Consider the following 22,331-nt stretch of genomic DNA (forward strand, 5'->3'; position numbering starts at 1 on the left):
CAGGACCTTGGTCAGTCAGGATGGCAAGAAAGAGCATCTCCCCCTGAGGGAAAAATTGAGAATGAATGAAAACTCTATCTTTCTCTAAGAGGCTTTGTGGTTACTTGAAATATTGGTAGCCAAGGGAGGCTGAGCCTCTTTCAGAAAACGTACCAACTACCCACAGCAGATGGGAGTGAATTGAACAGCTGCTCAGCTTGCCATGGTCTTGTGGCTTTTACTGAGCCATGAGGTTCAAGTTAGGATGGGCTCACCTGGCTCTCAGCCTTCAGGGAGTTTTCTCAAGGACCTTCTAAATGATCTGGATTAGACCAGAAAACCCCTAATGCTATTGAATAAGAACCTCAGGAGTAAGCAATAGCATTTCCATAAATGATAACATAACTATTTTTCTAACATGAAGAGGGTGATGACACAATATGGTAGAAAGAGAGCACAAGATTGGGCTTGTTGAGGGCCAAGGCCATTGAATAGAGTTGTTCCACTGAACACAGCACAGAGGAACTCAGCAGCCTGGAGGGGGATGGACCACCAGCCCACGTGCCTGCAGGGACAATGTTTTTCTCATGTGTCTGTCTCCTTCCTAGAGCAGCCTGGCAGAGACTGGGTTCTTCTCCTAGTCTGCACTCATGGGGCTCCTTCCAGGAGCTTGTGATGGGTCTGCGTGAGTGAGGGGTTGGGTTTGATTTCTTTGGGAGAATCTTCCTACTTTAATGTAGTTCTTTCTTTAGTATTATTAATCTACTGTATACTTTTTAACCTTTTTTTTTTTTTTTTTGGCTTAATGAAGAGAATTTTGAAGTCTTATATTTCAAGTGAACCTGGTGGGCACTTGCGGACCCAGAGATTGGCAGCTCTGAACAAGTGTGTCTTAAATGGAGGAATGCTGTAGAGATATGAATGGGCGGGTAGAGCCAGCTGCTCAATGACAAGTGGTGGGGCTAAGAGCTTATCGTCTTCTCTATTTTGGTCACAAAGCCACACTCCTTACATGGTAAGAGCAGTGGCCACAATTGTCTCAGGTTTTTCCTGTTGTGGCCATAACACATTGCCAAGCTGGGACTTACATCACAGGGCTAAGACATAAAATTTACACGTTGGTGCTATAGATGACTACTCTGAAACTCTGGGAATTGAAAGAGGCATTTTATATATAAAGAGGCATTTATAGAATATTGAGACTGTAGAGAAAGAAGGTACCTTAGCAACCATCCAGTCCCATCCCTTAATGTAACAGATTAAAAAACAAAAACAAAAACAACTGTCCTGAGGTTAAATGACTTCCTTAGGGTTGCATAGCTATTTCTTGCTCTTTCTTTTGAGCATCGAGTGAAGCAGAAGCGGGGGAAATCCAGTTAAATACCTACTTGTTTGGAACAGAACAAAGGAGAAACTTTTGAGTGAAGGCTGACTATTCCTAGACAGAAGTCATATTTCATTCATTCATTCCATCATTCAAACCGTATTCTCATGTGAGCATTATGTGCTGTGTTCTGCACATAATTCTGGGGAAATAGTGATGAACTAAACAGAAAAGGCCCCTGCTGCTCAGGACGATTTTATTCTAGCAGAAGAGATAGATAACAAGATCATTTTAGACTACAATAAGTGCCTGGAGAAAACTGAGCCACTGAGAGTCTGGCCGTGAAAAATAGTGGTATGACAGTACTTTGCTTGTCAGGTTACCTCCTCTTCTAGAATAAGATCATCTATTGTTGTTTCTTTTCTTTTCTTTCTTTTTTTCTTAAGTGAGAAGCAGGGAGGCAGAGAAGCAGATTCTCACATGTGCCCTGACTAGGATCCACCTGGCAAGACCCCTGTGGGGTGATGTTCTGCCCATCTGGGGCTGTTGCTCCTTTACTTGGCAACCAAGCTATTTTAGCACCTGAGGCAAGGCCATGGAGCCATCCTTAGCTCCTGGGGAAACTTGCTCCACCCAGCCATGGCTGCAAGAGGGGAAGAGAGATATAGAATGAAGGGAGAGATGGAGAAGCACATGGTTGCTTCGCCTGTGTGCCCTGACCGGGAATCGAGCCCGTGACACCCACATGCTGGGCTGACACTCTGCCACTGAGCCAACCAGCCAGCGTGATTTTCTTCCCATTAAAAGGTTCTCTTTGCACTTGTATATATTATTTTATCTTATTTCCACAAAAATATAAAGGTGGCTAAAATTAGAGTCAGTGACTTTTAACATTTTTGGAAGGCTACAGCTAAACAGTGGTTTTTATTTTTATTTTATTTATTTTTAAACAAATTTACTGGTTGATTTTAGACAGAGAAGAAAGGAGAGGGTGAGAGAGAGAGAGAAACATCAGTTTGTTTTCCCATGCATTCATTTGTTGATTCTTCCAAGATCAGACTAAATCAAGCACGTTCAGGGTGGTATGGCCATAGACCATTGATTGATTCTTGTATTTGCCCCAACCAGGGATCAAACCTGCAACCTTGGCATTTTGAGACAACATTCTAACCAACTGAGCTATCCAGCCAGGGCTAAATAGTGGTTTTTAGATAAACATTAAAGGTTACCTACACACTTCTAAGGAAACAACTAAATTACTACTTGATTCTTTTTTTCTTTTCATACCAATAGTATGGCATTGGTTAGGAACAAATAACCCATCTGTCATCATTCTACCATGTCATTATGGGCAGAATAGTCTTCCCTTTATAAAGTCACCCTTTTTTTGTATATTGCATCCATATTGGGCTCTTCCTAGAGATGGGATAACTCTTATTTTCATTAAAGTATTGCAAACAACTTTTATTTGGTTCTCCGAACCAACCTGTAAGCAGACTCAGGAGGAAGGGTATGGTGCAGGCTGAGGCTTTACATCAGAATATGCTTGCAGGCAAACACCTAGAGTGTTTATGATGGAAGTTATTTCAATTGCTAAATATGATCATGCAGGTGCATGCACAACCATGCTCCCCTACCCCCAAAATAAGGAACCAGAGACATCAAAAGGAAGAATATGGAGAATATTTGAAAAGAATCAATTTGAAAGTTCAAAAAATATGTATCTGATTCATTTAGTATTCAGAGAAGTGGGGGGAAGGGGAAGCTATAACTGGGCCTAAAGTAAAAAGGTATGTTGAAAGCAAGGAGAAATTTTTTGAGGTTAGCAAGTTTTTGTGGAGAATAAATAAACATGTTTTGGCAGGTAACAATCACACCTTAAAGTGTGCTGTCTGCAGACATTTTGCATCTTTTTTTTTTTTTTTTTTTTTCTGAAGCTGGAAACAGGGAGAGACAGTCAGACAGACTCCCGCAAGTGCCCGACCGGGATCCACCCTGCACGCCCACCAGGGGCTACGCTCTGCCCACCAGGGGGCGATGCTCTGCCCATCCTGGGCGTCGCCATGTTGCGACCAGAGCCACTCTAGTGCCTGAGGCAGAGACCACAGAGCCATCCCAGCGCCCGGGCAAACTTTGCTCCAATGGAGCCTTGGCTGCGGGAGGGGAAGAGAGAGACAGAGAGGAAGGCGGCGGAGGGGTGGAGAAGCAAATGGGCGCTTCTCCTGTGTGCCCTGGCCGGGAATCGAACCTGGGTCCTCCGCACGCTAGGCCGACGCTCTACCGCTGAGCCAACCGGCCAGGGCCTGCAGACATTTTGGTAATGCAGAAGTCCACATTATTCCCATTCCATTTTTTAGGTTATTAGAAAGTCACCATTAAAAGCATTTCAGGTCCATATTTACAAAGGCACAGTAGGTATTGAAATTAATATTATTATTAAGCATATACTTTGCATAGGGTAGCATTTCCTAAACTGTAAAGTATAAACAAGTGATAGTTGCTGTTAACATGATAGTGATTTTAATCAAAATTTAATATAGTATAAATCATTAAAAAACCAGAATAAACATAAAATAATATTTGGTATTCCCTTTAAGCCACTGAATAAAATTATATGGCCCAAATAAGTGATTTTTATTTGACTTGAGCAAGTATACTAGCCATGACACATGGCTTTACATTAGTCTCACTGACAAGAAATCGACTTTTACAAACTTGAGTGTTCTCACACATATTAAATCATATGGGAGAAAACTTTTAGGAAATAAAGACATTCTGCCAGTATCACATCTTAATATAACACTCATTATCATAAATATTTTAAGTACACAATTCATTTTAGAAAAATTAGCTAGAAACCACCATATGTTCACAGTAAACAGTAGAGCATCTGAACATCAAAAGCATATTTCAGGAATGTAGCGGTTGCTTGTAAGCTTAGAACAGAAGACAATACAGAGAAAGAAAGTTTGCCTGGGAAGCTACTAACTGGCTTCAGTTCCTAGGCCACACAATAATCTAAATCTGAAGCTGAAGTGCTGGAAATAGATGGAAATTTGGTAAGCCTAGCAATTCCCATGTCTGGACATGCTGTGTGGGGCTTTGTCCTATTACTTTGACAACTGCCAAGACTTCACACACTTTCATCCCCTCCTGTACCTCCTCTACTCATTCTTTATGGCCAAATTTGGGTACCACTTCCTCTAAGAAGCTCTTCCTGAGCTAACATCACCACCGTGGTCGCCTTCCCCTGAAATGTTCCGCACCCACAAAAGGGTTGGATTTAAGTCCCCACTTCTATGCTTCTATAAAACATAGTATAACTCTTTAATATATTTTAATTATTCAGCTTACTGGATTGTATTACATTTTTGGCACACAGTCTTTTTTATTCAGTGAACTGTGAGCTCCTTGAGAACAGGAACTATGTTTAGTTTATTGTTAGGTTCCCAGAGACTTGCACAGTGCTTAGCACAAATGACATGCTTAAGTAGTTTGTTAAATGAGTGAATGGATGGGTGGATGGCAGCAATGCTATACTTACTGTTAACCCTTTGAGTAGTGAGTTTTTCTCATGCTCACTGATCCCTGAAAGTGACTTTTAAAAAAAAAAAAATGAAATTAGTTACAGTTACAGTTTTATTAACTTAAAATCATGTTTTTTTGATAACTGATTTATGGAAACAAGAAGAACATACATTTGCCTTTTTTTTAATGTTGTCTTACACAGTTTTAAAATAAAATTTTTTTGTTATGATCATACTCTGGATGGTCAGGAGGCATGAGGACATACATGAATGCTCATACTACTCAAAGGATTAAAATGGTTTGTACCATTAGATTTCCTTCATGTATTGTAACTGGTCAGCAATGTGATAAGAACTGACTATAATCCAAGGGAGGCAGAGGAGTGAGGCATGTATTGCTTGCACATTTGTGGAGTATCTTCATATCCAACAATTTGCTTTAGGTCATCTGTTTTTTCCCCTGTTAGTCTGAGAATAGTAGAGAAGTTGGGGGAAAATGAAATGTGATTTTAAAAAATTGATTCGACAGATATTTATTGAATATCTGCTGTCCAAGGTGGTATGTGTCCTAGGCAGATCCAGATTCTATCCTCAAGGAAATTATAGGTTAGATATTTAAGAAGCTGATATAAAGGGAGAAAGTAATGTGTGATATCAAAGACAGCAATGTTTACCAATACGAAATAACAGGTAACGGGCCATGCAAAGGTCAGAGATATCAGAGATAAATTGGCTGGATTCAGGAAGCATCCACAGGCAGGACAGCTAGGTTGGATTATTAGGCCTCAAAAGCTGTTCTTGGACCTAAAAGTCCTAGACCCAGGGATGGTCAGGTCCAAGGAGACAGGCAAACACACACAACAGGCTTACTAGGGCTTGAAAAAGCCAAAGACCAGGCCAACTGGAAAGTTAGTCATGATTTAAACATGGACTCAGAGTAAAGGGAGCTGGATGGTGCTGGAGATGCGTTAGTCACACAGCACAAATGGACAACGCTGACTTCTTATACAGCCTTTCTCTCCAAGAATTTAGATTCAATATTTCCTGTTATTAGACAGTATTGGATAAATAGAACACCTGGTGGATACAAGTATATGCCATAAACAATAACTATTATGGAATTTCAGAAGATTAAAAGATGACATTCAGCCATAGAAATCAAGGAAAGCTTTATGGAAGAAGTGGTATTTCAACATGTCTTTAAGGTTGCTTAGCATCTGCAAGTGTGGATTGGAGAGGAACATTCTAAATAGAGGGAGAACATGAGCAAAGAAAGTGAGTGATTCAATATTGCTGGACACAGGAATAGTATGTGATGGAGAAGAGTGAAATGTTGTAAAGGAACCAGGTCATGAAGGGGTTTGAAAGCCAGTAGTGAAGTTAAAATGTTACTCTTTGGGCAGTGGGAGTCATAACAGAGGAAAAGCATTGTACCCAGGAAAATGAATTTGGCAGCAGCATATTAGTTGGCTTGAAGGTATCCCAGATGCAGAGGCCATTGGAAGCTTCAGAATGTACATGAGAGGGCTGAAAGGGGAACAGTAGCAGACTAGGTGGGCAGAGAGAGACTGAGGGTACAAACTAGGAAGTGCCACAGTTTTTTTCTTATATACACACGCACTCATATCAAAGCAAAATATAAACCTATAAGCTCTATAACCAATATATAATTTTAAACAAAGCCTGTCTTAATTTATATGAAATTCTCCTTTTATCAAGAACAGAAGATTCTTAAAAAGAACAGATCATTGATTCATTTAGCCAATTTGATTGATTTGGGGTTGTCCAAATGTAAAATTTGATAAAAGTGGGATTTTTAAAGTAACACAATGGGAATCTATTAGTAAGTGACAGTTTAAGGGAAAAGAAAAGATATCCTACAAGAGTAAATTTTCTTATCTCTCAAAATGTCCAGGTGATTTCTCCAAATAGCCGTTCTTTCAAACACTTTCTAACATTAGCTAACCCAACTACAGGAATGCTGCAAAAAACAGAAACAGGAACTCTGTGAGAAGTTTGATTACCTGTATGGCATCCTGGAGGAGAGGAAAAATGAGATGACCCAAGTCATCACCCGAACCCAAGGGGAGAAATTGGAACATGTTCGTGCTCTGATCAAAAAGTATTCTGATCATTTGGAAAATGTATCAAAGTTGGTTGAGTCAGGAATCCAGTTCATGGATGAGCCAGAAATGGCAGTGTTTTTGCAGGTAAGTCTCCTTTTGGCACCAAAGGCAATTAGCCAAGCCGGTGGGTGTCGGGAGAAGTAGTTGTCATCACATTTTCATTATCTTATGTACATCTCATTCTGATCTATTTTACCAACTAAAATATAAGTCCATTATGTACTTATTCTCCATCTACTTAAACAATTTCATGAACAAATATATATTTAAGGGACCATGACATTGCTTAAATATAAGAGGGTTCTGGTATATAAGAGCAGTATTTTTGGCATTTTTTTTTCTTGTTTTTTTTTTTTTTTTTTTTTTTTTTTTTTTTTTTTTTTTGGCATTTCAAGCTAAGCTATGAGATTCTCAGTCAGCAAAGGAAAGAATTAAGTCTCAACACCGTCTTTGATGAAAAGAATTTAAGCAAGCTTGTCTTTTATTTGCTTTCACAGAATGCCAAAACCCTGTTACAAAAGTAAGTAATTTTCATTTCATGGAAAAATGTATCCTTTTAATTTTTACCCAAGGCTATCAAACTGTAAACAGTGACAGAAAGTGGCAACTTGTCTTTGTTGCAGAATTTCTGAAGCTTCGAAGGCATTTCAAATGGAGAAAATAGAGCATGATTATGAGAATATGAACCACTTCACAGTCAACCTCAATAGAGAAGAAAAAATAATACGCGAAATTGATTTTTACCGAGGTTTGTTATTCTTGTGATCTTTTGGCCAAAATTGCAGGTGTGTGAAAGCTGCAGAAAAGTTCAGTAGGAGGAAAGGTGGATTCAGAATCACTTGCAGAATGGATGGTGACAATTTCACAAGGATTGTTATCTCATGTGAAGCTCTATTTCATTACAAAATCATAGTTTGTTGACAGTGTTTGTTTAGTTTTGCATATCACAGTGCTTATTATAATGCTGTTACTGGGCATTTGACTCTGGGTAGTCTAATACTTAATAATTGATGGTGATGATGAAATCTCAATTTCAACCCTGTACAAGGTGTTAGGCACAGTGATGTAAAATATAATCAGGTGCAAAGTTAATAAAACATAGCAGGCATCTGGATGGATAGTGTAGATATCCACTTAATCAAATTTTAGAAAGCAAGAATAGTAGCAAGTCACAGAATAAGTCACAACTTGGGAATAAAACTTGGTTCATGTGACCAGATATACTTCTTGAGTTATAAGCACAACCTTACCATTTGGCCCAGAAATCCCACTCCTGTAAACTTATCCTGATGAAATCATTGAAAAGAGGAACATAACCTTGGAACTGACAAAATCTTTGATGGTCTTGATCGTCCTAGCCCGTCTCGGAGATGAGACAACTCAGCTAGACCAGTCCTAATGCCATGAAGCTGTATTAGTGTCCACAGATGTAACTTTAGAAGCAAATCTCAGGATGGATCTTTTTAAAAAATTACTTAATATCATCTCTCCTTAATATTGCCTGAAGAAATATTAAGGTCAATGGGTTAGGAAAATAATCATGGCAATAATTGTGGCAAAAGTCAGCATTTACTGAACAAAGGAGGTAAGAAAGTAAACAAAGGTTTTGTATGTTTTCTCAGATAAGGAAGAGAGTTGCATTTCCATTTGATTTGGTGAGGATAAATATGACAATCCTGGCCTTCAGGAGCCTCCAGCTATGACAGAGTGTGATAAAAATGTGAACAGGCTCTGGGGGATCAGGTGGATGGTGCATGGTGGTGGTGAAGACTATATACATCATATTGGGGGTGAGGGGAGCAAGGAAGGTAGTGATGATTTGTCCCCCTCTTCAAATTTATCCTGACCACATTTAACTAAAAGGGCAAAACTCCAGCATGGCATATTTGGGCCATGGTCAGGTGTTTGTTAAAGAAAATTTTCCTAGCTCTGACCATTTTTTTCATGGCTGTAGCGGTAATTGTAATGATATAAAAATACATTACCTTACTAGAAGATGAAGAGGAAGAAGAAGAAGGAGGAGAGGTAGAAGGAGAAGAAGAAGGAGGAGGAGAGGGGGAGGTAAAAGGAGAAGGAGAAGAAGGAGTAAAATTGGAGGAGGTAGAAAATGTTCAAACAGAGCCATCAGGAGAAGATGAAAGTCCAGAGAAAGCCTTGGAGCCCTCTCAGCTGGCCTCAGAGCCCCAGGCTGCCCCAGGGACATGTCCTCTCTCCTCTCCAGAGCCACCTGCAGCCCTGCCACCTGCTTGGGATGCCCCGATGACTCAGGTAACCGTTCATGAGTTCTTTCCTATAGGACGTGCAGGCATGCTTCCTTGCCCAACAGCCTAAACAATTTATACTACCTTAAGAAAAAGATAACTATATGCTGGACTTTTGTATATAGAAGACAAAAGATTTCAGGGCAGTCGCAATGTCACAGAGAAACATCCCTGTGGGTGATTGAACAGATTTGTTGTTATTATAACTGGTTGGCAAGACTTGGTTTAACATGATTTTCACCAATTATACCTTCAAACTTGAGGCATTCTTGTCTGTAAATTGTGTGTATGTAACATGTTCATAGAGAGCCAGTATCATAAAGATTAGGTCTGCTCTGAATGCAGATACAGGGTGTACGGTGAGAAAATATGTAATATAGGGTGAAAAATAAAAATGATTATACTTTTAAAATTTTACATTTTCTACAGATAATAAAGGATGTAACTAGAGAAGCCATGCTAAAATGTCCCTCTTGCTTACCCTGAAATACAACTATATCTTTCATTCAGTGGGCAAACAAATGAAGCCTAGTTTTCTATGTATGTTATTTGATGAGATTATCTGTTAACAGAATTGTTTTAAAAAAATTTCTAAGGAAATTAACTCATCCCAGATGTGGTACCTGATTGGCTGACCTTATATTTCTAAGATGTCACTGTCCAGTTCTTTGTGCTGACTGCATGATGCCTTCAGCAGACAGGTCCCAACCTGTTGAGTTTGAGAATAATGCAGACTCATTACAAAGGAGCCCTGTGTCTGCACCTGCTTTCACAGTGGATTGAAATTACCTACAGAAACAAAACCTCAGAGGGAGAACTCAGAGATAGAAGTGTATAATTCTATGTTCTGCCTCCGTAGGAAACCAGGCTAAAATATGTATTATTTGTAGCTCCTAGAATCTTGAAAATCTGAGTATACTAAATGCACTAAAATTGAAAGACGGGTGGTTAAATGAGAATATTATCAATGCATTGTTTTAGAAAAAAAAAGGTCTTGGGGGCCCACATACATCAAAAAGGTCAATAGTTTGACTTTTCCCCTCTTCTGATATTTTGTAAGTAATTTCATTTTAGGATTCCATTGTCTGCCCAGCCAGGCTGCCATCTTGTATAGACATTAGAAAAGAAGAAGGGGCCTGTGCCGAGGCCATGAAGAGGGGCACTGTTAGCATTTCTTCCCTTAGCTCTGCTGAGGGTGGGATAAAGCACACACAAAATCAGGCACTACACACAGAGCTCACAGCGGTCAAACCCAAAGGGAACTAAAATCGACTGCTTTTTTTCTTCTTTTTTTCTTTTCTTTTACTTTTGAATGTATCTGCCCCAATTAAGGGGGAGGTTGTACCCACTGGCTCTCAGCAGACCACCGAGTCTGAAACTCCAGTCTCTGCAGCAACGGACACTGCGGATCCCTTGTTTTACCCTAGTTGGTATAAAGGCCAAACCTGGACAGCTACCACCAACCCATCTTCCAACCCAGGGAGCGAAGGTCTGGGGCACATAGGGCCTCCAGGTTCTGAGGATTCGAATGTGCAGAAGGCAGAAGTGGCAGAAGGCGCAGCCAGTGAAAGGGCAGCAGTGAGTGGTAAGGAACCTAGTTCACCTGCAGCTACTTCTCAGGTTAGTGTTGATGCTCTTGTGTCTGACTGCTTCCCTGTGCAGCCCAGGGTCCTGCTAGAATCACAGCAAGAAAGAAGGGCTTCCAAAGGGGCAGACAGAAACTGTGGCTTTGGGAAAATCTCAGGAACAACTAAGCTCCAATGCTGGCTTACTGCTTAAGCCTTGTATTGAATTGTTTTTTAATCCTTATGTAAAACAAAAAAGAAAAACAATTTGACCTGGTGAGTGGTGACCTCACACCTGGCTTCCCAGGGAAGGGGACCCTAGAGAGCCTGGCCCTTAGGCATGCAGTTGCAAGCTGCTTTGTCTGCAGTGACTGGCTGGTGTCCCCGATACCCTTTGCAAGGCCGCTTGCCATTGCTCGGCCTAGTCTTTGTCCTCCTTGGGCTTCCAAAGACTAATAACCTGCTTTGTGCCCTTCCCAGCAACCCCCAAGGAGCATGTTTGAGTTGAGTTGGAAGTCTGCTCTGGAGAATAACCTATGATTCATGGATTCTGGAAGTGTGCTGGCTATGGCTAGACAAAGATCGTCTTGGCTTGATTAAACCAGTGCTTCCTAAGCATGTGCTCCTGGGAGCAGAAAAGCACAGGTTTTCTTCCATCAAATTTTTTTTTAAAAGGGACACTTACTTGATGTTTTTTCTCCTTCTTATAATTAAAGTTTGACATCCATGCCTTCTTCCTAACTCTGGGTTAGATGTTTGCATGGCTCAAAGATTCTACAGAAGAAATTTACAATTTCTTCACGAGGAAGAATGTTCATGGTTACTCCATACCTGTGAGCATTCTTAAATGATGTGTGGGGTGTGAATGTTGCCCAGTCAAGGGGCTGACAAACAGATACTCTCTGGTTCCATGCTCCTGGGTCATCAGGTGATCACAAACAGCAAACGCCATTTTTTCAAAAATGAGAAAATTACTTACTCTCTTGAATATATCTGCTCAAGTGAAGCTCCACTTCATGAGATAAAGGAAATGACTTTTAGAAAATTAAAACTAACAGGCTTTTAAGCCATATATTTATTTTCAAAGATGAAAATGATAAAAATAAATGTTTGGTTTGAGGAAACCTTTCGAGGTAGATTTTAGGTTTAAAAAATGGAGTAGATTTTGATTCTTTCCAGAAAGTTTATGGGGATTCTTACATCTTTAGTAGAAGTTGAGTGAGGAGGGGCTATTTTCTGAAAAGACCTGTGAGGAGCACGAAAAAGGGCTCTGAACCAAAATGAAAAGTCCATCTGAATGATGTTGGAAAAATTATTTGTGATAATGTCAGTGAAGCTTTCTTCTTGTTTTCTCACAGGAGTTAGCAATCTGCCTAGCACTGTTGGCTTTTCTTATACTTCACTACATCTGGAGTCAGATTCAGTGCTTGATTTTTACTTTAATGGGTAGGAAATATTTTCTTATCCCTTGACTAATATCTCATGTAGTTTCTTTTATCATATTTCTCTTCTGTAGGCCCAGAGATGAATTTCTACCCAACCTTGAGGCTCACCCACCTAAAAAGAACCAAGTTCCTAGACAATATTGTGGCCTTAAGTTCCCACAATGCAATCACCTCAAGGCACCTTCCTGAGGAGAATTGCTCCATTATCTAATCCTGCATGGAAGGGATCCTGACTCAGAAGTGACTCCATGGGCAATTATTCAGTAATCCAGTAATGATGGACCCTCCAGAATGGCTATTAGGGAAGCCCAGTTTCAAAAGGCATCCATGATGCTGTGAGAATTCAAATAGAGGGAAGAGCAGCAGAGGACTCTGTAGGGTTTCCACAGATTCAGTAGCAGCATTTCACCTCCTTATACCCGAAGGGCCCAGGAGGTGGCCTAGTGACTACTGTTGGGGATACATAGGCAATTTTTGGTCTGGTAGGCAGGTAGATTAAGTGACTTCTCAGTTATCTTTAAACCTAGGACTCTAGAGTATCTTTCCTGGTGGGGGCCCCTAAAAGAAAGGAGCCATAGGTACAGCAACATGAGGGAAATTGCAGCCAGATGAGCTCTGAATAAGTCAAGAGCCAGAGATCAGTGTTTGTTTACTAGCTGTAAAGAATTAGAACCAAAGAAAAGTCACAAAGCCAACAAACAGCATGCTATTTTTGACATTCTTTCCTCATAGTCAAGCCTTTTCTTGATTACTGTTATGAGGTTTGCTTAGGGACTGACATCTTACTCCTTAAATAACCTTTTGAATGTTATCAGTTTAATTAACAATATTTAAAGGTTCAAACCCCATGTACTTTTAGTAAATGACCCTGCTGGACCTGAGACCCAGCTCCCTGTGCCTATAGCTCAGAAGCAATTCAGGGTGACTGGTGCTGAAAGGCCTCAGCTATTTCTGGCTCATTGACTTTTCCCTGGGTTGACATTGACTCTTCTGGAAGCTCCAGTCACACAGTTCCTTTTTGCCTCATTAGCTGTCTGCTCAGCAAAGGCAGTGGGATCTCATGGATCCCTGCCATGTCTTTAACTGTGTGTGAATGGGATCTGCCCCCAGTGTTTAGCAGCCAGAAACCTGTGCCCCTAGAATGTTCTGAGTGTCCTTATAGTCTGCTCGGGTGCTTAACTCCTCTTCCTGTCATTATTTATGTTGACGAGGAGTGGGAGAAGGTATTGGCCATGGACTCAGTGGGGCACATAGGGATAAAGAAAACTCCAAGCTTTATTGGAATAATCTAATGTGGATCTGAATAATTGTCTGAAGAGTCCAGCTTACATTCTGAGAATTCAGGTTTTGGGCTTGGTTGCCATATATCCTTGTAATACTTCTCTGAGGCTGCAAAGGGAGAGTCATGCTTCTTGTCTGCCATCCACTGAGTCCATGTCATGTACACTGACATTCATGTGCTTGTCTGGTGAGGTGAGGGTGAGGCTGGTGGGGATGAGGTGGGGTAGGGTGAATTGACATTCAGTTTTGCAAAGAACCTTGCTTGAGTAGTTCATGGTGTTTGAGAGAGGGCCTTTCACATAGGGAAGGAAATCTGTGTACAATGGAGTAGCACTCAATCTGGGAAAGGGAATATAGACAGATCGATACAGAAACCTCACCACAGTATCAGATTCCTGGCCTCTCAATTTTTTGCAGGCCTGATTCACCTTCACCACCTTAGAACCCAACTTACTAAACTAGTATTTGTCCAATGCAAGGTTAGCTTGTTGGAATTTCATACTTCATCATTAGTTTTTCCCTGAACATTTAGAATACGATAGAGTTCTTGATTCACTGGTGGGTGGTATGACTTCTCTTCACTGATCCCATGCCAGGGAATGAGGTCACCTTAGAGACTCAGAGCATCTCAGGCTCACTTGCTCACTGTAAGCTCACTTCAGACCTCATCAGCAGAGCTGCAAATCTTTTAAGAAGACCAATGTTCCATTTCCAGTGCTTTCTTCATTGCTGTTCACCTGTCCTTGCTTTTGCTGCCTGTGATTTAGTGCAATCTCTATTTTACCGTGTACCTTCTCTCTTCACCTAAACACATAGGCAGATTATGTGTTAGAAACTGACCATAGCAAAAACAAAATATAAACTCTTTCCACCACTCTGCTTGCGAAGGTCAAAAGAGCATTGTTGCCTTCTCCACCCTCATTCTTGAAGAAAAATTAATTTCTCAACAAGGTTTGAATTCAGTCCTATATCAAATTGGATCTCATAGAAGGCTCTGCTTCCTAGTTGTCCTTTGGCAGAATGCACTTTACACCCATTCACACCCCATTCCTCCCAGAAAACCTTGTGAAAAAGGTTACAAGTCAAACTATTCAAAGCCTCTCTATACAAACTGGTCATTAGGTACAAAATTGCCCTCGAAGTTTCCACCTTTCTAAACAATGCCTGCTACATGCTCAGTCAATGCAAAGAGAGTTTGGTGGAAATGACATTTGACCTATGTTATGTGTTAATTTTTAAATTTATTTTGAAAAAAATCACACCAGGCCCTAGTCAACCTCAAAAGACAGGGCAATAATAATGTAGGGAGAAGGACTCCATGAGACAAGTCGGGTCCTTAGGAAAGCAGTCTCTGTAAACCTCATTTCCCGGGATACCTGGTCCAATCTGCTTCCATCTACTGCCCTTCCTCTTTCTGAACTACATGCAAATTATACATGGATGTTAACATAGGGACTCCCTCTACCACCCACCCCTGTCTTCACCCCCATGGACAATGGGTACTTTATTGGGAATCTGCATGGCAATTAGGTTTTTCCAGAAGTTGGAGCAACAATGAAGCACTCCCTGTTCCCCATTCTCCCTTCCCAGTGAGGTTTAGTGGCCTTGTGTGGAAGAATTTGTCCAAAGCATTTAATAGGAGCTGCTTAGGGAACAGGGATTTCCAAAGAAATGTCTCCCTATTTGGCAGATTAACTTGGCAGTTGCTCTGACTGATACTTGAGCTGGACCATGGCAGCTGTCTCAAGGTCAGAAGACCACCCCATCCCACTCCCTATACACACACACACACACACACACACACACACACACACACACACACACCTCTCTTTCTCTCTCTCAACAAAGAACCAATTGCTTTGGTGATAGGGACTTTGACATTAAAATTTCTACAATTTCTGCCTCCATAAAGAACCACAGCTCATATATTTTACCACAGGGACTTTGACATTAAAATTTCTACAATTTCTGCCTCCATAAAGAACCATAGCTCATATATTTCACCAGAGCATGAAGTTATAGTTGTACAAGACTCTAAAAGCTTTACCATATTATAGCTTTGTTATTTTCGAGCCTGAAATAGACAAATAAGTTGGTCAAAAATTCTTCTAAGGCATGGGACACTGGAAAGATCAATGAAATTAGGAGAAAATATTTAAGTCCCATCTTCCTGTTTCTACACCTGACTCTAGGTGTTTAATTTCTTTGAGCCTAAGTTTTCTCACCAGGAAAATGAAGCAACTACTCAGTGAGAAATTCATATAACTATACAACATTAGAGAGTGAAAAATCTAGTACTAAGAATTTTATAACTTGTCTCAGGATATTTTCATTGGTAGGGTTATGGACATTGGACTGATGCAAATCATTCTGAGTGACAATAATAACAATATATTTTCAGTGAAATGGAGAGCCCACTGAATTTTAAAAAATATATTTCTTGCCTTGAAGCTCTTATATAAATCCCCATTTCCCAAACTGTTTTCTACCTCTCCTCCTAGTCACCATTTAACTGAGTATTTACACAGCTATTATTACCCCTTTAGATGTCATAAACTCTATAACAATCCATGATGAATGAACTCTAAAGTTCACCTAAAGTCACTTACAGAGCTCATTGCGCAGTAGAGCAAAGATAGAATGTACACATTAGGGATAGTCAAAGAATATTAGACGAATGAGAAGATGAAAGACATGTGATTTTTTGAAATTTACCTATTTTAAGTGTAAAGTTCAAGAACTTTTTACAAATATGTAGCATTGTATAGCCACTACCACAATGAAGATATAGAATATTTCTGTCACTCCAAAAAATTCCTCTACATGTCTCTGCAGTTAATTCCCTCCCTGCATCCCAGCTAATGTTTTGCTTGTCCTAGTTTTGCCAGTTCTAGAAGACTGTATAAATGAAAAGATGCATTCTGTAGACTTTTGTGATGGGCTTCTTTCACTTAGCACAATGCTTTTGAGGTTCATCCATTTTGTTACATACATCAGTAGTTCATTTCATTTTATCCTGAGTAGCATTCCATCATATGGATATACCACGATTTATCTATCTACCACTTGATGGATGGTTGGGTTGTTAGCAGTTTTGTCTGTTTGTAAATAAAGCTGTTATGAACATTCATATATAGTTCTTTGTGAACGTGTCTTTTCATTTTTCTTGAGTGAATATCTAGTAGTGGAATTGCTATTGATATGGTAAATTCATGTTTAACTTCATAAAAAAACTGTCAAACTTTTCCATAGTGGCTATTCAATTTTATACCAGCAATGTAAGATAGTTCTAGTTACTTCATATTTTAGCCGGAACTTGGTATTGTGTTAGTCTACTTTTTTGCCATTCTAATGGATGTGTATGGTATCTTCTGGTAGTTTTAATTTGCATTTTCCAGATGACTAATGATGTTTAGTATCATTTTCTGTGCTTTTTAGCCATTGTTATATTTACTTTGATGAAGTATTTATTCCTGTATTTTGCTGACTTTTTTCATTGGGTTGTTTATCTCTTAGAAAGTTGTAAAGTTCTTTATGTATTTTGGGTAAAACTCCTTTATCAGACATGTTTTGCATATATTCTATTCTACAGCTTGACTTTTCATTTTCTTAACAATGTATTTTGAAGAGCAAACATTTTTAGTTTTAATGAAGTTCAATTTGTCATTTTTTCTCTTATGATTTATGCTTTTTGTGTCCTATTTAAGAAATTTTTGCTTAACTCAAAATCAAAAGATTTTCTATGTTTTATTCTAGAATCTTTAAATAGTTTTAGCCATTAAGTGAGATCTAAGATCATTTTAAGTTAATTTTTGTATATGTGAGGTAAGAATAAAGGTTTTTAGTTTTTGTGTGTTTGTTTTCCCTGTACGTATTCTTTTGTTTTGGCACTGTGTTGAAAAAACTATCCTTTCCTCAGAGAATTTCCTGTAGAAATTCAAATAACCATACATATGTGGGTCTACTTCTTGACTTTATGTTGTACCTCTACCAATATCACACTGATCTGTATGTTTGTCCCTCTACCAATATCACACTGTCTCGATTATTACAGCTTTATTGAAGTTCTCCACTTTACTGTTTTTTCTTGGCTTTACTGTTTTTTTTCCTATTTTTTGGTCTATTTCCTATTGCATTCAGTTTTGCTCCTTATTATTTTCTTCCTTATACTTACATTGGGTTAAATTATTCTCTTTCTAGCTCCTTAGGGTTAAAACTTGGACTATTAATTTAAAATCTTTCTTTTTTTCTAATAAAATCATTTAATGGCATAATTTTTCTTCAAATCACTGCTTAAATAATCCCACAAGATTTGATATGTTTTGTTTTTCATTTAATTCAAAATATTTTCTTATTTACCTCATAATTTCTTCTTTGACCCTGGATTATTTAGACGAGTATTGTTTAATTTCTTGATACTGGGAGTTTTCTAGATATCTTCCTGTTTAATTTCTGGTCTGATTCTGTTGTAGAAAAAATATTTTTATATGATTCCAATCCTTTTAAATTTATTAAGATTTGTTTTCTGGCCCAGAGTATGATCTAACTTGGTGAATATTCCATGTACAATTGAAAACATTGTATTTTCTTTTTTTTTTTCTTTTTTTGTATTTTTCTGAAGCTGGAAACGGGGAGAGACAGTCAGACAGACTCCTGCATGCGTCCGACTGGGATCCACCCGGCACGCCCACCAGGGGCGATGCTCTGCCCACCAGGGGGCATTGCTCTGCCCCTCCGGGGCGTCGCTCTGTTGCTACCAGAGCCACTCTAGCGCCTGGGGCAAAGGCCAAGGAGCCATCCCCAGCACCCGGGCCATCTTTGCTCCAATGGAGCCTCGGCTGCGGGAGGGGAAGAGAGAGAGAGAGAGGAAGGAGAGGGGAAGGGGTGAAGCAGATGGGCGCTTCTCCTGTGTGCCCTGGCCGGGAATCGAACCCAGGACTTCTGCACGCCAGGCTGACACTCTACCACTGAGCCAACCGGCCAGGGCCAACATTGTATTTTCTATAGTCATTGAGTGAAATGTTCTACTAATATCAATTAGGTCAGTTGATTTTTAGTGTTGTTCAAGTCTACTATAACCTTACCAATTTTCAATGTAATCCTTTTATCAATTGCTGAGAGAGAAATTTTGAGATCTGATTATCATTGTGGACTTGTCGTTTTATCCTTTAAGTTCTGTCAGTTTTGAAACTCTGTTTAGGTGTATTCACATTTAGCATTGTTATATTTTCTTGAAGACTGTATCCCAAGTGTTAAAAAAAAAGATAACTTTTCTTTTTTTTTTTTTTTTTTTTTTCATTTTTCTGAAGCTGGAAACAGGGAGAGACAGCCAGACAGACTCCTGCATGCACCCGACCGGGATCCACCCGGCACGCCTACCAGGGGCGACGCTCTGCCCACCAGGGGGCGATGCTCTGCCCATCCTGGGCGTCGCCATGTTGCGACCAGAGCCACTCTAGCGCCTGGGGCAGAGGCCACAGAGCCATCCCCAGCGCCCGGGCCATCTTTGCTCCAACGGAGCCTTGGCTGCGGGAGGGGAAGAGAGAGACAGAGAGGGAAAGCGCGGCGGAGGGGTGGAGAAGCAAATGGGCGCTTCTCCTGTGTGCCCTGGCCGGAATCGAACCCGGGTCCTCTGCACGCTAGGCCGACGCTCTACCGCTGAGCCAACCGGCCAGGGCAACTTTTCTTTTTTTTATGTGGGCCTACTTGAATGGATATAAAGAGGATCTTCATTTGCATGTATGTATTTTTTAAGGTAGCTTGGAAAAGATAGAGGGCAGGTAGGAAGGAGCCTGGAGGGGGAAAGTGCTGACAACCCTTAAGGCATTCCAAATGGCTGGACAGAGGGAAAATCTCATGGCCTAAATCCAACAAACCCATCTCTCCTTCCTCTTCCAGCCACACACAAGGCCAAATATAGCAAAGGCTAGGATGGTTGAGGTTCCAAGTTCTTTTAACTGACTAGGCTAAACTTTACAATTTGGAGATCAGTTGTCATTGGTCTGTGGGGCTCTATTTTTAGTTGTGATGTAAATTGTTTTATGAGCTAATATTTCTGTACATTTTCATGACACACCTACACCCTAGTTCACGCACTGTCCTGTTTATACCAGTTCCCACAGAGGTCACCTTATCATAGGTCAGGGACTTCTAGCACCAGGTTTGTTCTCTTGGTGGAGAAGTTCCAAGACTCCCAACCCAAGGAGGTGCAAATTGCCCCTTCTCCTGTCTGGAGTGTTCCTTTCTAGCATATCATAAGCTCAGAGACAGTACCTGAGGAACAATGTGGGGAACCCACACCTGTTAGCTCTCCATTCTAAAATAGCAGAAGAATGTGTGGAGGTCAAGACCACTGTGGAAAATGTTAACAAACAAAACTAGCCCATGGCCATCTTAGTTTCCAACCCAGGCTCTATAGATGTTGTCTTGTGAGGTTATAAAGATATTTCCAAATATATATATATTTCTTTTGGGGGGAAAAAAAGGAGGAAAAGAAAAAAAAGGAAAAGGAAAGAGGGAGATCTATGGTTTCAATGATTAGAAAGTCGGGTAGGAGCTAGCAAAGATTCTCTTCTTTTTTTTTAAATTATTTTTTTTATTTATTCATTTTAGAGGAGAGAGAGAGAGATTGAGAGAGAGAGAGAGAGAGAAGGGGGGTCCTCCCTTGAAGCAGGAAGCATCAACTCCCATATGTGCCTTGACCGGGCAAGCCCAGGGTTTTGAACCGGCAACCTCAGCATTCCAGGTCAACGCTTTATCCACTGCGCCACCACAGGTCAGGCTCTCTTCTTCTTGAAGCACAGGGCTTATTTCCTAGGCTCTCAGAAACTAATACATGTGTCCCCAGACCTAAGACCTCATCAAATCTCTCCTCCTCTTAAGATTCAGTCCTTTTGAAAATATTCATATTTTCCTAAACCAGAATGAACAAACCATAGACCAAAGCAGCCCTTGGGAAGCCCTGGGTCTCTCCAAGGTATCACACACAAGAAGATAAAATCATTCTCATGCAAATAACCTTTGAGACCAAATCATTGACTGATTTCAAGGGCAAATATCGGCTCTACCTGCCACCAGAGACAGAGAGGTGAGCGATACCTGAGGCTAGAGGGCTAGAAGGCTGCTTTTTCTGAGAAGATTAATTTCACAAGGTATTATAGAACATTAAAAAATAAAATAAAAATAAAACAGGAGACTAAAAACATGATTTCCCATGAGTGTGACTATAGGTCCTGTGCTTTTTGAAATGATCTGATCTAATGAATTTTCCAAAACAAAATGAAATTAATGAAAATGTAACTATGTTCTCTAAATTTAATTGAGGGATTCAGGGTGTCGAATTATTTTCTAACAGAAATCCCTACTAAGAGTGATTGCTACATTTTACAAATTAGGAGATTCAAACTTACAAATAATGGGTATGTCCCATGTCCTGACTGTGCTGGAATCTCTAAGCTTAGTAAAAATAAAAAAAAACTGATCAGTGGTCTGGACTGGCCTGCATTTATTGCTTAACATTGTCTAGGACTTAATAATCCTGGAAATTAAAAGAAATGATAATAATAAAATGCAGGCATTTTACAGAGAAAAAATTATGGAAGAGAGTAAAGTTTTTCTTAAACAATAAGCTTTAGTGAGGCCATTACATTAACGTTATTAATGATTTTTCATTCCTACAACTGTAATTTTTTATTTATGGGCTTCTGTTTTTTCCTGCTAGGAAAATGACATCCTAATAATTGTCAATTTAGGGGCTTGTCTAGAAGGACAAAAAAAAAGTCTCTTCTAAAACTGTAGCCTATATTTTTCAGGATCAAATAACGTTCTTAGTAAATGTCACTTTAATGGGAAGCTAAATGGATGTATCCATTTTAAAGATGAAAATATAATGTAAATTGTGTGTGAGCAATTTAATGAATTCATTTCCCCTGGCAACCTGCGCTTACAGCTCTACAATTTCATGAAAACAGTAATGCAGGCAGCGGGAGAGCTCTCTGGGGAAGTTGTTATGACATAGCTAGTTCAGTTTGGCTTCCTGTGTTTTTAAATTGTGTATTTTCCCATTTAACCTAAGACCTAAGTCAGTGCTGTACATCCTGTGGATTTTTTCTTTATTTATTTATGTATCTCAGTGATTTCTATGAAATGCCTTTGTCCCTACTATAGCCCACAAAGTGAAGAACTAATCCACCATCATGTTAATGAATCTAAAAGAACAATTCCATGTGGCAATGGCTATAACTATGTGGATATAGCTTTATTAATCATTTATACTCTTTCACAGGGATTCTCCCACTTAAACCTCCCAACAACCCTGTACAGGAGGAATTGTTCAACTTCCACATTTTATATTGAAGATGAGAGACCTGCTCAAGATTACAGAACAGTGGGAACTTAGTGCCATTGATCCCTTGTCTTTCCCCATGGAGTGTGTGTGAGTGAAGTACAATAGAGGCCAAGCCCATATCTAGGAAAAGTGACTGACTCCCCACTTCACTTGGGATGATGTGACTGAAGCAAAAATAGTGTGACCAAGAGTTCCCCAGCTTTGAGTCATCATTCATGATGATACATGGTCTCAACCTTCACAGATCAGAGAGATCGTTTCTGTCCCCCACTGCTTGCAGGGATGTGGCCGGTCATTGCAAATGAGAGCATTCTTATCCTGCAATGTCACCCCATGCTGCTGACCAACCTGCCTCTCTGTCTGACTTCCAGGGGTGGATTGGCCATCCTGAGTCTCGTCTGCTCAACAGCAGCAACCGCCCTTTTTCTTTTGGGATTTATGATCACTATTAACAACTCTGAGCACTTTATCCTTAG

The 22,331-nt window shown here is 40.0% G+C and overlaps 1 protein-coding gene across 11 annotated transcripts in view; it reads left to right on the top strand.

The window, feature by feature from the left end:
- The window catches only part of TRIM55 (tripartite motif containing 55), a 54,517-nt gene that overhangs the window by 26,958 nt on the left and 5,228 nt on the right, over nucleotides 1-22,331 (top strand). For 3 of the 11 annotated variants that reach the window (XM_066266232.1, XM_066266231.1, XM_066266234.1), the window contains exons 6-10: nucleotides 6,807-7,040; nucleotides 7,454-7,476; nucleotides 7,580-7,704; nucleotides 8,950-9,224; nucleotides 10,550-10,837. In XM_066266232.1, coding sequence (XP_066122329.1) covers nucleotides 6,807-7,040; nucleotides 7,454-7,476; nucleotides 7,580-7,704; nucleotides 8,950-9,224; nucleotides 10,550-10,837 — 945 coding nt within the window. Of the gene's footprint in view, nucleotides 1-6,806; nucleotides 7,041-7,453; nucleotides 7,477-7,579; nucleotides 7,705-8,949; nucleotides 9,225-10,549; nucleotides 10,838-11,262; nucleotides 11,645-12,140; nucleotides 12,229-12,298; nucleotides 17,131-22,226; nucleotides 22,326-22,331 lie in introns of those variants that run through there. The other 8 variants (XM_066266242.1, XM_066266235.1, XM_066266236.1 and 5 more) reach the window with 8 other exon arrangements.

Source organism: Saccopteryx bilineata, chromosome 3 (genome assembly GCF_036850765.1).
Source record: "Saccopteryx bilineata isolate mSacBil1 chromosome 3, mSacBil1_pri_phased_curated, whole genome shotgun sequence".
NCBI classification, from domain to species: Eukaryota; Metazoa; Chordata; class Mammalia; order Chiroptera; family Emballonuridae; genus Saccopteryx; species Saccopteryx bilineata.